This window comes from Xyrauchen texanus, chromosome 33 (genome assembly GCF_025860055.1).
Source record: "Xyrauchen texanus isolate HMW12.3.18 chromosome 33, RBS_HiC_50CHRs, whole genome shotgun sequence".
NCBI classification, from domain to species: Eukaryota; Metazoa; Chordata; class Actinopteri; order Cypriniformes; family Catostomidae; genus Xyrauchen; species Xyrauchen texanus.
Window position 1 is genome coordinate 14,840,408 of NC_068308.1, and position 17,021 is coordinate 14,857,428.

At 37.2% G+C, this 17,021-nt stretch overlaps 1 protein-coding gene across 1 annotated transcript in view; it reads right to left on the reverse strand.

The window, feature by feature from the left end:
• Positions 1-11,766, reverse strand: part of LOC127626571 (arf-GAP with dual PH domain-containing protein 1) — a 37,039-nt gene extending 25,273 nt beyond the window's left edge. Inside the window, exons 1-2 of the mRNA XM_052102457.1 lie at positions 11,246-11,766; positions 295-425 (exon numbers count right to left, since the gene is read on the reverse strand). Coding sequence (XP_051958417.1) covers positions 295-425; positions 11,246-11,336 — 222 coding nt within the window. The 5' untranslated portion in view covers positions 11,337-11,766. The remainder of the gene's footprint in view (positions 1-294; positions 426-11,245) is intronic.
• Positions 11,767-17,021: the final 5,255 nt, after the last annotated feature.

A 17,021-nucleotide genomic window follows, 5' to 3' on the forward strand; every position in this document is an offset into this window, starting at 1 on the left:
AAACTTAATTTAAAAGGAAAACAAGTTTATTTTGCTTATCCCATTGGTAGATTTTTTTTCTTGTTTTGAGTCTAAAGTTCACTAAATTTAGTTAGATTTATCTTAAAACAAGACTTAATATCTTATCCCATTTTGCTTGACAAGTAAATAAATCGTGTTTTAAGAAAGTTTAGATAATTTGACAGGAATACAAGACAAAAATACTTGTCTAGAAAATCATTTTTTGCAGTGTATGTTTTCTATGATAAGCAACAGAACAGCTTGTGAATTGTCTGTAGGGCGCTTTTTACTCACCTCTGTTTCTTTATCCTCAAATGTGTCCTGCTGTACAGACTTCACCTGGCTGAGGCAGGGGATACCTCTGTGGATGAGAGAGCATCCCTGACACACAAACACACCCAGATTTACAGACACCCAATCTGGCTCTAGAAATAAAGAGAGAGAGAGAGAGAGAGAGAGAGAGAGAGAGAGAGAGAGAGAGAGTAGAGAGAGAGAGAGAGAGAGAGAGAGAGAGAGCGAACGAAAGAAAGAAAGAAATAATTTTAATTGTTACAAATAAAAAGCTTATCACACACAACTGCCATATCACACACACATTATGTCATAACATCCTGTTAAAAAGTCAAAAGAGAATTGTGCAAACTCCTCTTCTGTAGCACAGGAGGTTGTGGATAGTATTAGCCAAAAAGCATGGATCTGCACCTAGAAAATCCATTGGAAATAGGAAATAGTATACCATCTGGGCTCCTTTAGCATACAGTATGCACTATGTGGAACACAGCCAATGCTCTGTTATCATTAAGGTAAATACTGTAACATCTGAGCGGTCTCCCGTCCACCAGATGGAGCCCTCACCTGAATACTGAACAATGTCACTTTCTGTCTATCATGTATATAAGCCATGGACAACACTCAAACGCTGCGAAGTATTGTAAGTTTACCTGCCCATGCAAGTCGGATATACCAGGTTGTCTACAGAGGAACACTACCGATGTCACCATGAAAAGCTATGTTTCTACTGTGGACATTCAGGTCACCAATGTGCAGCATGCCCCAATAAGACTAAGATCTCCAGCAAAGAAGTGAGTAACAGCATCACTGCATATCCTCACAAACAGAACTTTAAACTACCTCTGATCATAGATTTTGATGGTGACCAACACCATGTTTCAGCATTAGTAGTTTCTGGGGCAGCTGTAAACCTGATTCATCATGAACTCATCACTGAACTAAACATACCAACCTTTCCATGCATACCTACCATCAATATCACAGCCATCAACAACTAACCCATAGGAACAGGCATCACACAACAAACCATACCTTTAACTATACGCATTGGATCTTTCATGTTGAAGACATTACATTTAATGTGATATCCACTCCTAGTCAGATTATCCTGGGAGACACTATTCTGGTCATTATAGACAGATTCTCAAAATCCTGTCGTCTGATTCCCCTTAAAGGTCCTTGTTTTACCACGTATTCAGAATCTATGGTCTGCTAGAGGACATTGTGTCGGACCGGGGCCCCCAATTCACTTCATGTGCAGGAGTCACCCTATTCCAATGTCTTCTGGGCTACCAACCACCCATGTTCCCTTGGTCAGGTGAACCTTCGATGGTGCCAGCTGTGGACAATTGGGTCAGCAGAAGTGAGAGGCTGTGGGACAGCGCTCATGTCAGGCTTCAACGTGCCATCCAGGCTCAACGTATTCAGGCCAACAGTAGGAGGCGTCCCCACCCCAACTACCAGCCAGGCCAGAGAGTCTGGCTATCTACAAGGGATCTTCCATTGCAGCTGCCTTGCAGGAAGCTCAGCCCAAGGTATCTAGGACCATTTTGCATCCTAAGACAAATAAATCCTGTGACCTATAGACTAGAGCTTCCTGCTAACTACCGCATCTCTCCTTCCTTTCATGTATCATTGTTAAAACCTGTCCATCCTGCATCTGGGCCCGGTACTCTGGAAATGGAACCTCCACCACCTTTGCAGATTGATGGAGCTCCAGCACACCTGGTCAGAGAGATCACGGACTCAAGACGACGAGGGGGACAGTTGTAATATTTGATGGACTGGGACGGATACGGCCCAGAAGAGAGATCATGGGTAGCTGCCAGAGACATCTTAGATCCCTCATTGACCCATGAATTCCATCTAATGCACCCCAATCACCCTGCACCTAAACCAAGGGGACGCCCCTGGAATAGAACACCCAGAGGTGTTCGTAGGGGGGGATTCTGTAACATCTGAGCGGTCTCCCATCCACCAAAGGGAGCCCTCACCTGAATACGGAACTATGTCACTTCTTGTCTGTCATGTATATAAGCCATGTACAACACTCACTCAAACACTGCGAAGTAATTTAACTGCCTTACCAAGCGTTTACCTATTGTTTTTTCATTCTGCTTTTTGTTATGATCTTTTGCCTGTTCATTGGCTTTACGTTCTTGGATTACCCCTTCTGTATTGGATTGATTACCTGTTGCCAACCTCAGCCTGTATTACCTACTACATTTGTGATTGCTAATTTGGATGTGTTCATTAAACTCTTATGCAAAATGGATTGAAACCCAACCTCCGGTCTGAGTTCCTTCCAAATAAAGATAAAGTGGGACATTCATTTAGGGTACCATTTGTCCGCTTTTTCAGGGAATTAAAAAAAAATATGACGGATGGAAATAGACTATGATGGAAATTTTACAACACAATCTGTCTGATAATTGTTGCGAAACCTCTACATGTGACCTGTAAAGCTGGCTCTTCCTTGTCAGTGGAATAAAAAAGGTTAAAAAAAAAATACAGTGAACAAGAACACAGGTCAGGCCATGTGAGGGGAGAAACAAACCCTGCATCCCCATTTACATACTATCCATAAATATTGTATTTTATTCAATGGACATTTTTTACATGTACTACATGTAGTACATGGTATTATCCCTTTCGTGTATAATAACTGGGCCCCGCAGATTAGTGTCACATATGTGTTTATGCAACATCCAGTTATGTTACAAATTGCCAGATTCAAATCTTTCACGCCAACACAGGCTGCACTGGTCAAGCGTCTGTGATTAATATTCCTTTAAACAGTTACTCATCCAGTCTTTTAAACCACAGAATAAGCTTATTTTATATACAGACATCTAACTCGTCACCAAAAATACCACAATAACAGTTCACAGCTTGTATAAGCAAAGCCATTATATCATGTCTGAGAAGTCGAGCAGTGCATATAGGCAAACCGGACTGCTGATATTATTTGTTAGTTAGTTTTTTACAGCTATAAAGGTGAAATAAATAAATAAAACAAAAATAGTACAGCAGACATAACCCATTTGTTCACGTTTACTATATTATATTTACAATATATATATATATATATATATATATATATATATATATATATATATTATAACAAGAATTCACAAATTAAAATAATTTCAAATAAATACTAGTGCAAAATAACTCACTCCAGGGCGTACTGTAGAGGAATTTATACCTTACTCTAAAAGGTTAAAGTGCCCCACCCAACATAATGCCCATTGTTGGTAATGGAAGAATATCCATACAATGATAGATTATTAAGTTTATGAGCCCAACTGTATTCACCCTATATCATATCCAGACTGATCACACTGTGAATTTGTTGACAGTAGATCAAAGGTTTTGCAGCTGAAATGGGTGAAAATTTGAATCAGTGCCCCCAGTGTTCGGAACTGGAAGTGTTGTTGAACATTGGGCACCTGTGAGCTCCAATTTCTGGATGAAATGTCCACAGAGTAGCTGCAATACGAGTTGTATTTTTTGTTGTAAATTATGTAAATCAACCAACAGGAATGCATATTTTAATAACTCCCCTAACCCAAATCCCAACCCTAAAGGCCCTGGTATACTTCATCACACCCGGCCGACCACGTTGCACATGAACACTTGATTTTCTGCAGTAAAATCTAATTTAACAATCGCAAAGTAGGACTGGCAGTTTGTTTCTGTTCCTTTCACTTTTAAGATTAAGGTATAAATAAGTGGCTTTAATAATTGCATATAAACAGCAGAGGTCATCTATAATGATAAGGCCTAAACTAATCCTGTTAGTTTTTATTATAAAGTCAAGAAAAATAGTAAAAGCAAGCAAAGCTACAGTGGGTGGGTGACAGGAAGGCCTGTAATGTCACCTGCAACTCACACATACACATCCACAAGAACACACAGGCACAGAAGGCCTCTTCACACCCCACGCAACAGCTTGTGTTTGTGTCACACTCTCAAGAAACTGCAAAGGTGAAAAGCTTAAGTTTTACACATTTCAGGTGTGACTAGAGTGGTAATGCTGGGAACTCCTTTCACAGAGTTGAAAACCCTTAGGGTATTTTGGGGAGTGCCGGCTTTCAGCTACAATGACACAGACAGCCATAAACTGAAAATCAGGTTTTTTTATTTTACTTTGTAAATTGACGCAATCAATAAGATCAATGTCATGTGTATTTCGATTGTAAGGCAAGGCAAGGCAAGGCAAGTTTATTTATATAGCACATTTCATACACAATGGTAATTCAAAGTGCTTTACATAGAAGAGATTAAAATAAGAATAAAAAAATAAGAATAATTGAAACAGTTTAGAATAAAATAAAATAAAATACAGTACAAACAGTCGGACACACAGTGGCACAGTGCTCATTCAGTAAATGCACAGCTAAACAGATGTGTTTTGTGTCTGGATTTGAATGTGACTAATGTAGGAGCACATCTGATCTCTTCTGGAAGCTGGTTCCAGCTGCGGCTGGCATAATAGCTAAAAGCAGACTCTCCTTGCTTAGAGTGAACCCTTGGTATTTCTAGCTGATGTGATCCTAATGATCTGAGTGATCTGTTGGGTTTATATTCAGTGAGCATATCTGCAATATATTGAGGTCCTAGCCCATTGAGTGATTTATATACCAGTAATAATACTTTAAAATCAATCCTAAATGTAACTGGGAGATTGTAGGACTTACTGTGTAGAAAATACCTGAAAAGTAATTTTTTAGAGAGATTGCAGAGAGAGAGAGAGAGAGAGAGAGAGAGAGAGAGAGAGAGCGAGAGAGCAAGAGACTTATGACCGTGAATTGGAATTTGTTCTGTTTTTTGCCCATTTGGTCAGGCTGTATTCTTGACTAATAATCTGCTAATCAAGGTGTGGCTCTGTCAGCGACTACATACCTTGCTCAGTACTTAATACCACCTATGACTTAGATTTTTTCCCAGAAAAATTCTGTCACCCTCATAATGTAGTGAGAATAAGAATAGCAATGACGTGAATGACGACTGGGGCAGTCAAGCTCCAAAATGACCCAAAACATGCACAGTAAAAGTTTCAGAAATGTAAGCTTTTAATAATACTTTTATGGTACTTTTCTGATATTTTACAGCTTGGCAACCCCAGTCCTTAATCACTATTAATATATGGAAAGCAGTGCAATATAATATAAGAAAGAAAGAAAAAAAGAAAGAAAGTTATGTTTGCAATGACATGATGGTGAGTAAACGATAACAGAAATTTCATTTTTGTGTGAAGTGTTCCTTTAAAAGCAAGCAAGAGTTACCGGTCTCTGTTACACAGTTCATTTAACACATACGCAAGCACAAAAGCGCAGAGGTAGTCCAGATACAGTGGCATTTAGTGTCAAATGTGACTGCAAAAAATTTGAGTGTCTGAGATGGCAGTATAATAACACATAGAAACGTGTGCTCTGAACACTCTGACCTTTACTCATGAATACAATGGTACACCAGCGATTGAGTAGCCTTCTGTTTGAACTCCTGCATTACTTGCAAGATGCACCTGAGAAACCCACATGCCACATTTCTGAATATAGTTTGCAACACTCTGTATGTGTTGTCGCAGCTGCATGATATATGTATTCTGGGTATTTATAATGTCTATCTGTCTGTGTGTGTGTGTGTGTGTGTGTGTGTGTGTGTGTGAGCGTGTATTTATCACTTTGTGGGGACCAAATGTCCCCATAAGGATAGTAAAACCCGAAATTTTTGACCTTGTGGGGACATTTTGTCGGTCCCCATGAGGAAAACAGCTTATAAATCATACTAAATTATGTTTTATTGAAAATGTAAAAATGCAGAAAGTTTTCTGTGAGGGTTAGGTTTAGGGGTAGGGTTAGGTTTAGGGGATAGAATATAAAGTTTGTACAGTATAAAAACCATTATGTCTATGGAAAGTCCCCATAAAACATGGAAACACAACATGAGTGTGTGTGTGTGTGTGTGTGTGTGTGTGTGTGTGTGTGTGTGTGTGTGAGCATGTATTTATCACTTTGTGGGGACCAAATGTCCCCATAAGGATAGTAAAACCCGAAATGTTTGACCTTGTGGGGACATTTTGTCATTCCCCATGAGGAAAACAGCTTATAAATCATACTAAATTATGTTTTTTGAAAATGTAAAAATGCAGAAAGTTTTCTGTGAGGGTTAGGTTTAGGGTAGGTTGGTTTAGGGATAGAATATAAAGTTTGTACAGTATAAAAACCATTATGTCTATGGAAAGTCCCCATAAAACATGGAAACACTACGTGTGTGTGTGTGTGTGTGTGTGTGTGTGTGTGTGTGTGTGTGTGTGTGTGTGTGTGTGTGTGAGAGAGAGAGAGATGCAAAATAATGTACTGTATGTGCTCTGAGTGAAACAGAGATTGAGAGAGAGAGAGAGAGAGAGAGAGAGAGAGAGAGAGTAGTATGTGATGAAGAGAATACAAAAATACATTATCTTTTAAAGCTGAGATTCACGCAATGTATTTTTGTTTATTTATTTAAGTCTCTTTTAATACCCATTCAATTTACAGTTAGATTAATGCAAACACAGCATAGATGTGGTAAATAAACCACTCAACTGTTTGCTGAACATCAACTATTCTTAAAGAGACAGTACTATTTTAACATTTGTTATAAATATCAATGTAAACTCAATGGAAATACTACAAATTCTGCATAAAAAAACAAGCATGTAACAAAATGTGTAAACATGCATATATTTAAAGGTGGCAATAATACATTATGAAATACTGAAGAATTAAAAAAAATAGGCTCTTACAGCATCTGTGCATGGATTTGGTGAAACCAACATGTTTATTTCACTGACGGTTAGGTTTAGGTTTGGGGTTTGGGTTAGAGATTAGGGTTAATAAAGTTGCATCCTGGCAGCTGTATTACATCATTTACAGCTAAAAACAACTAGCTCCACCTTGTGAACGTTTCACCTAAACAACACTTCCAGCTTCGGCCACTGGGGGCAGTGGTTTGAATTTCTGGTACTGATTTCAGCAGCAGAACTTTTGAACTCTTGTCACTGAATCCACAGCGTGATTAGTCTGGTTGTCCTTTCTCTGTTTTTAGCATCTTGTGCTGGAGCAAGAGTTAAAAAGAAATTCAAGCCTTTTTTTGGCACGAGAAGTCAGCACTAAGGACACTTATCCATCACACTTAATACACACTAACTTGGCCAACAAAAAATAAATAATGAACATACATGACTAAATCAAGGGGAATGTTACAATAAGGGGAAAAGTCTTACAATAATAAGATAGGATAGGATATAATGGGATTCGTTTCTTAAACTGCTAGGGCGCAGAGAATCGCATGCTTGCAGGTGAAGGAACCTAATCACAGTTCGCTTTGTTGTTACGTGCCATCGAATTACAACAATAATGACTGCCGTGCAACAACTCCTTATTTAAATGGCCCCGAATATAAAAGCCACAACCGAAGCCTTTGAGCTCATTATGTTAAAGTGCTTGCATGTTTCAGTCTCCCTCTCTCCTCAACAGTTCCCTGCAACTTTTAACTTTCTTGTTTAATGATGAAAAGGTAAATATCATACTTATATCATATACCATCTGCAAATATCCAGATATCGCGTTTAAACAGATGAAATTCAAGAACATCATGAAAATCCAGCCTTTTCTTTCTTCCTAGCGCTCATAATATCTTTCTCTGAACTGAAGCGCGTGTTCTGTCAAATGAATTTCCTCTGATTTACGAATGTTACATGATGGTCAGTCCATGACAATCCAAGCAGACTATCCAAGCCGTGTTAAGTGAGAGCTGCGAAGATATTGCTGCTCGCTGGATCCGCACTAGCACTTGAGAGCAACTTCAAAGTAAAATCGCTTACGTGTACAATTGGTTTTGTTGAAAAAGAATTATTGCTAATGTGCACATGCAATCCATGGTTTCTAGACTACTGTGTGCACTATTACCTTCTTCCTAATATATTATTCATTAGATTTCTTTATGTTCAAATAAATTATTGAAATTGGATGACTAAACAGAAATCAGAAGATACTGCTAGATATCTACCATTTAAAACATGATCTAATTTTTTTTTAAAGAGTCTTTTTATAAAGTTAAAGTTCTGTGTAAAATTTTGAGTAAATATAGTGCTAAATAAGTATTTAAATAAGTAATATATATATATATATATATATATATATATATATATATATATATATATATATATATATATATATATATATATACATATATATATATATATATATTAGCAATTTTATATGTTATTTACTAGATTAAACTGTGTGATATATCGGCATTATATATATATATATATATATATATATATATATATATATATATATATATATATATATATATATATATATATATATATATATATATTAGCAATTTTATATGTTATTTACTAGATTAAACTGTGTGATATATCGGCATTATATGGGCCTATCAGCCACCCGGCTCTCTGGATATTGGCATCGGTCAAAAAAAAAAAACATGTCGGTCGACCTCTAGCCCAAACCAGCTAATTTTGTATTTTTCTTTTAAGCCAGCCTGTTTAGCACAAGATGTGGTTTGAATGTTCTCTATTTTGGGGAATTTCATTGACACTATTTCACAAGAAGCTCTGTAGCAAAGTCAAAATGGAAAAAATCCCTCACACTATCCTGTCTTGCAAAGAGTATCAAAAAGTATTAAGTAACGTTCTGGTCACTAGACATTCGTCAGGCATTTACCCATCAAGCTCTGTAAAAACCATTTGCAAATGTTAAATGTGTGCCAGACATGTGGCCATTTAATGTGATGTAATAGAAGAACATAGATGGCCAGGTATCGAAAACACACACATACTCGGGTATATTACTTGGATCTGTAATATAGTAGTAGGAACCTTTCACAAAAACAATTACACCTTCTAAGGTTCTAATGCATGCCTGTTCACACCACGTATACACACTTAAATCGAAAGAAAGAAAAACAGAAGTGGGGAGAATTTCTATTTTTGCTTTAACTCTAAATCACCCTTCAACTGAATGACAGCAGCCCACTCTCATCTGAAATTCCTACCATGTGTCATTCATAGCAGTGGGCATTGGTCTGTCTGATGCAAGTCCTGCTGTCTGTCTGGCCTATATGCTGAGTCTTCTTCTGGCCTATAAAGCGCCCTCCAGTTGTAAAACAGAAGAAATGGGCTGAGATCCAAAGCTGGGCAAAAATCCCAGAACACCATATTATGACTGTTTTTATAAGGACAGTTTGTGCATGTGAATGTGTTACTGTAAAGAAAATCTGCAATGCAGAGAAATATGTACAGTATGAACGTGTGTCTCAAGACATCAGAGCCATTTAAATGTATAGTATGCCCAAAAATGAAGATTCTGTCACCATCTGTTCACCCCAAAACCGTATTACTTTTTTTCTACCATGGAAAACAAAGGGAGAAGAATGACAGCCTTAGTCACCGTTCACTTTTATTGCATCTTCTTCCATACAATGAAAGTGAATGGTGACTGAGGCTATCATTTTGCCTAACATCTCCTTTAGTGTTCCACAGAAGAAAAAGGGTCCTACGGGTTAGGAACAATTCGAGATTGAACAAATGATGGCAGAATTGTCATTTTTGGGTGAACTATCCCTTTAATATTAGAATTCTATCTTACCATCCAAAAACAAGTAAACACACAATCAAAAATAGCTGTTCAGGTATCTCTCCAAAGAGACCTGAGAAAACAGCTGAGTCACCCACTCTTTGAGTGTGACTCACACACATACACGCACACAAAACAGCAGGCACACACGCTCTGACAACACCCCGCATTGTGCCACAAACTCATGTCATTTTAACAGCTAACATACAAATGAGATGTTGACTCAATACTGTGTCACCCAAACAAGACTGTAAAAACATTTGGAGGGGTGGGCATGTTGGTGGGGGGTCTGTATATAGTAGAGACTCATATTATTATCAGACTCATCTGAAATACAGGTCTGCTCCTGACACGGAGTGGCCAAACAACATTAAGGAGAGCTGAGAGGCAATGAAAGGTCCATGTTGTTTCCCCTCTGAGGCACAATGATGACATGTGACTGTAGCATCATACGCAATGCTGGTTCACTTTAATGACACGGTAGAAGTCCCCCAAAATGGAGACAAAAATATGTGGTTACCGGCAAAGCTCCCTTCTGCTACACTACACGTAAAATCTATTAGTTAACCTTACTTAAAAAAGCATGTAAACCAATTACCTTAATAATCTAAGTAAATTAGCAGTAAATGTACGTATTTGGCTCAAGTAAATTAAACTAGGAATAGACCACTTTACTTGAGCCAAATAAGTATATTTAATTTTTTTTTTTAAGTAAATTCAACTTATTACATTTTACATTGCTGGTGTCCATGTTACTAATTAACAACACATGTACTTAATATGTAATTATTGTGGAGCAGCTTAAACATGGGAATTGTTATTGCTATTTATATATTTACAATAATTAATTATATAATATGAATACAAATAAAATATATTTAATAAATGGCTGAAAATACAAATATTACAAATATATAATAATACAAATATACAAAAGATAATAATAAATATTAAAGCATGTAATATTGTAGTATATATAAAATATATAAATATATATACACAATAAAACATATATACATATAAAACACAAATTTTAATTAAAATAAATAAAAACACAAATGTAATAATAATAATAATAATATGTTAATAAATAGTAATTATTAATATTTAGGCATTTTATATGTGTAGTGTTAAGTGTTACCCTTACTTCTCTCTGGGCCTGATAATTAAGCATTAAACAGACAGCAGATGCCAGAGCCATACAAACAGAGAACAGCCCGATCGATCAGTGACAGGTGCGGCAGTTTCAGGTCGGCATGAGCGTTCTGCACATACCAGTTGGCCAGGTGAGATGCCCTTACCTGCAGCACCGCAGTCCGCGCAGATGTCATTACCGGCACGCTGCCGTAAATCGCGCAGAAGGCAGCTGTTCCGCTCGTGCTCTTTCGCCATGACTCGCCCCAAAGACCGGAGGAAGAAGGGATCGATACCTTTCCGCAGTGCTTGTCTATCGCGAGCAGGTTGATGAATGGGACAGCGACGAAATGTTCACGATTTCCCGCCAAATAACCACAAAATAACAGAAGCCACGTCTAATTGTAAAGCCAGATGTCCGTGTCCATTTAGTAATAGGGTGTAATGGTTGGAAATAGAGTGTCTTTCTCTTCCTCTTTGTGTTTGCGCTCAAGGTTCTGGCGGTGGAGAGAGAGGGATCCTTTCTTTCACTCTCTCTCTAGAGAATTTATCAGCGTCTCATCGCCTCCCTCCTCTAATATAGCCCAAAAACAGAATTGGAAAAACAGAGACACCGAGCGGTCAGTTGTAGAATCACTCAAACGCTAGTCCTACTGACTGGCATTTGTTAGGACTTTTGTTTGACTTATTAGACGGAAGTAAAAAATGAAGCTTTGAAGATTGCTCTCTGAATGAACTGTATATATCACTTTTTGAGTCGATGTTTCTGCAGTGAGCTATGATAACTCAATAATGACACTCACTGCTTTAAAGGTATGGACCGTCTTACAAGGGGCCCAACATTTTCTTTAATTATCGTTTGTAGGCTGTGTTTTTGTTTATGTCCCTAAAGCAGTGCTCGAATTGAGGGGGGCTGGGGAAGCCAGAACCCCCCATAGGAAGTCGTCCCCAAATATTTGTATTTTATTAAAGATGATAATGACAAATACTATTTAATTTACACAGTTAGGATACTGTAAATTTAGTGAATTATATACAATAAACAGGGCTCTACAGAGGCAGTGTAAAATTAATGCTTGCGAATGCAGAAAATAATTTGGGCGCACTGGCAAGTGCGAGTAAGAGCTGATTTATCGCCTAATGTTATGTACTTATTATTACAGTCTACCATCAGAATTAAAACTCCTTAATGTATCTTCCCTCATATACCAGATACTTTTAAAAGAGGCACGTTAATTTGTTTTGCATTAAATGTGCCTTTTGTCACTCTCACATGGCTGCAAGCACTGTCCTCTCCTCTTTCTTTCACGCCGTACACGCAGTGGCTGAGGGAGAGATATACCATGTGAAGATGGTTTAAGCAGAGTTTCTTGCTTCTTTTTTATGTGTCAAAATTACAGAGAGTGTTTTAAATAATGATGGATTAATCCAGCACTCACATGCAAGATTCGGAGAAAAATTGTGACGGTCAAATAAAAATGTGTGAATCCATAAAATGTGTGATAACAGTTAACAGCAGGTCAGCGTCCTCGTCTAACTCAGCGTGATAAGCAAAACTACTAGAAATGTATGAAGTATCATGTCTACCGTGGTTATGCAAAATCCGTGGCAAAGTATGTTCCTAAAAATCATTGTATTATAATCACAATTTAGCATTTCTCACGGCCATCGATGCTGTTGCTCTCTCGTGCACACAAGCAAACACATGAAGCGTGAGGAGAGAGAACGTGCATCCATGGCATGAGAAATGCAAAATTATGATTATAATACAATGATTTTTGGGAATGTGCATTGCATAACCTTTGCATATGCTGTATGTGTAGACATACAGTATATATGTACAGGGGGCTTAAAGGTAAAAAGGTTTGGAACCACTGGTCATGTGCATATTTTCATAGTAAACAATAAAATTAAATAAAAAACAGCATACACAGATACAGAATTGCTTCTTTCTGGTAGTTTATGTCATATTTAATATATTAAAATTGTATAACCCATTAAGCATTATTGCATTATCGCCTTATACCCGCAGGGGGGCGTGGGCGGGCCGTGGGGGCGTGTTTATAATTTTATTACCTTTGTTTTATAACAAATATTCAATCAACTATCATAAACTATGCATCATTTGATAGCTAAAACACTCAAAAATCACGTTCTGAACTTGTTTTTGCAATCAATACACCAGAGAGGAAAGGGTTAAGTTAAATGCTGACAGACCGACCCTGTAAATATGCACAAAATGAACGGCAATACTCATCTTTCATCTCCTATGGTTCAGATCAGTTCGGACGAATCCAAGAAACACCAGCATAAATTTCAATGTAAGGGTCTACTCTTCAAAATGCATCCCACTTTTTAATCCAAAACAACAAAAAAATAGGGAAAAAAACGAAATATCCTCCTCAGTTTTCATGAGCGCTTCCAGTTAGAGTAATCCATCATGTTCACTTTCAATGAAATATCGATTCTAATTTGTATTCCAATGTTCAAATACCATGTCTCCCCCGTAGTTTGGACTGTTTCCGATAAAATGAGCCATTCCCTGTTTCTCTCCTTCAATCACAGGCTCTGTAATGACCAAAATATGAAGGGAGCGCAACAACAGGCTGCGGGACCTGTCACTCTCGAACCTCGGTTTTTGATTGGATAAAAGCCACCCAATGTCTGGTCAGCAAAATTTTGATGGATGGGAGTATTAACCAACTAAAACACGATTGCAGTGATTGACAGTTTGCTTAGTTTACCTCAGAAGATCTGTCTAATACATACGTCTAATCCAAGTGCGTCCACGTGCGCTCTTCGTCATTTTACGCACAGCGCACACAGTTTTTACCATTGTTTTGCTACACGGAGCTCGTTTCAACGCGCGGATTTATTCTAACAATCTACATCATGGATCGTCGACTGAAGAGGAGTTTTTGTGGTGTTGAGAGTGTTTTGGAGATGGTAATGAGGAGTAGCGACGAAGAACAGCAGAAAGACGCAGAAACAGACATCTTAGACAGAGAGAGCACGGTGTCGAGTGTCGATTCGGCTGAAGAGATGTTTCTCCGTGGACTCTTTCCCGTATTAGATCGGTAAGTTGAAACACATCGTCTTGAGTTTTTATGTTTATGAAGTATTGGCAGTTTTTCTGTTCATATCATGTTTTTGATTATAAAATGACTAGCAAAGACACGAGGCTACACGAGTAGCTAGGTGATAGCTGTATATTATACATAAAGACATAATAGTTATATCACACACACACACACACACACACACACACACACACACACACACACACACACATTATATTTATGATGCATATAATATAACAAAAATATCTTTATCTTTATCTTTCCTGTCTTTCAGTGGCTTTGGTTTCCAGTTGGTAACAAACCTTGTTAGTGACTGCCTTGGATCAACATAAATACTGTAATTGCTTTTTTTTTTCTTTAGTAATTGGATATTTATTATAATTATCAGTTTATTGTAATTTATTTGAGTAAAAAACACTGTTGCAATTACAAATGTTGTTTTCTTTTTATATAATTTATTAATTAGTTGTAAAACGATCACTTTTGAAATGCATACATGAAGTGAGTTTTTTTTGTTTCACTGTTTTTGCTATCAGAATTGTTCAAAATAAAGAGTATTTTGTTAAAATGTTAAAATGTTGTGCTGAAATAATTTTTTCTTGTGTGGTTTGATGAGCAGAACAGTTCTGAATTGATATACATGTATGTAGTATGTAGTGTTTAGTCCTTATGTCATTTGGTTACCAGATGTCCATTTGAAGTCTCCAAATGGCCTTTTGGAAAGGACGCCTAGACTTTCCCTGAATAAAAGCTTACAGAAACTACATTTTTGGGAGTATCATCTTCAAATTTGAATCAGAACATGGTCAGACATTCAGTTTTATCTTTATGGTGTTTTCAGGCCTTTAACATAAAAGTCTGATACATTTTTCCCTAAATGAAGTTCATTCATAGAAATCGTGAGTCACTTTCATGTAAATTTGACCTTGTTTTACTCTGTTCCTATGCTACTTTTGAATTAATATGACTCTTGGGTAACAAAGTTTCAAGTGTCTAGTTTAAAAAAATATCAGAGTTATGAATGTGGACCATATGGTTTAGGAGCTACAGACATTTGTATTTGGGTATGTCATTTTCAGAAAATTCTCAAAAATAGTGGTGCTGGTTAAGAGTTAAATCTGAAAATACATATAGCTATGAATGTCATGGAAGTTTGAAAGATTTAAATGTTGATGAACTAGCTACTAGTTAAGAATTAGGCCTACCTACAATTTATGTTTGTTAATGGCAAATGGAAGTATTAAGTGTCATTAGTATAGTATACGTTTATTAGTGGCTTAAGGAGATCCGTCAGGACTGATGTAGATTGGTGCTGTTGATAATAATTTGAAAAAGTTTCATCAGAGAAGACATCCTTTGTCATGTATGAAGACTCTTTTGTTAATGAATTCTATAGTCATTTTAATGTATGCATGCTCTGTTGTGATACATTACCAATTGTATTATCCTGAACACTGACTGTGCCCTTAAATAGCCATATGTGCAACACCCACCAATCAAACAGAAATGACATAAAAATAAAATAATGTTATCTAATATGATAAAAACACATGAATTAAGTTCATAAAAAGGTCATATTTTTGTCCATGTTTGTTTCATACATTTTTGAAAAACATTTATAGCATTTTCTAGAGAAAAACTATTGATTTTATGACTTTTAAAATGTCGAGTGGTCAAGTGGCATCAAGCAAAAGGTAAGAAACAGATGAATATTTAAGTCCTTTTTTACTATAAATCTCCACTTTCACTTTCACAGTCTTTTTGTTTTGGCGATTCACATTTGTTGTGCATATCGCCACTTACTGGGCAGGGAGGAGAATTTATAGTAAAAAATTATTTAAATATTGATCTGTTTCTCACCCATATTGCTTCTGAAAACATGGATTTAACCACTGGAGACTTATAGATTACTTTCATGCTGCTTTTATATGCTTTTTGGATCTTCAAAATTCTGACCAACATTCACTTGCATTGTATGGACCTACAGAGCTTAGATATTCTTGTAAAAATCTTAATTGGTGTTCAGCAGAAAAAGAAAGTCATACACATCTGGGATGGCATGAGGGTGAGTAAATGATGAGAGAATTTTCATTTTTGGGTGAACTATCACTTTAATCAAATGTTTTTGGTTGTTATTCATTTGAGGCAACCAAAGAGGAACCTTTACAAAGCGCTGATCAGAATATGTTTAAGTGTTTCCATACAACATAAAAAAAGAATAAAAATGTACACTTCAAATTTCCATAACATATCTATCTATCTGTCTATTTATCTATCTATCTATCTATCTATCTATCTATCTATCTGTATTCTGTCTGTCTGTCCATCTGTCCGTCCGTCTATCTACTCTTAATTACCACTGACAGCTGCTTCTCTCCATTTTAACCAATAAAATAAACTTCTCAGTTAGGGTACATGTGGAGGTGGGGGCGCGGTTGAGCGTTCGCCTGAGGGAGACAGGAAGTGGCAAGGGTTTCCACCAAGAGGAATTGTGGCTAATGACTTGTTCTGTGTTTGCAGTGAAAGACGGGGGAGATAAAAGCATCCCAGTCCACAAAGAGAAGAGAGAGATACACACCAGAGTCTGTGTGTCTATTATTGAGAGTGTTTTGATATATGCTGAAAAGTAGACTTTTGTTTGGGTGTAAGCTGAAAAGCTTGAAAAGCTTTCTGTTTTATTGATAATAAAGACTGACTCACGTGGACTTTGGAAACCAGCTCCCACTTCCTTCTTCATCTGTTCCACAAGAAACCCTGCTACACTGGTGCCGAAACCCAGTAAGGAGGAAGGATACGCTGCTATGGAGTCATCCTTGTCAATGGAAGAGGTCTTCCGATCCCTCACTAGCATCCACCAGGCCCT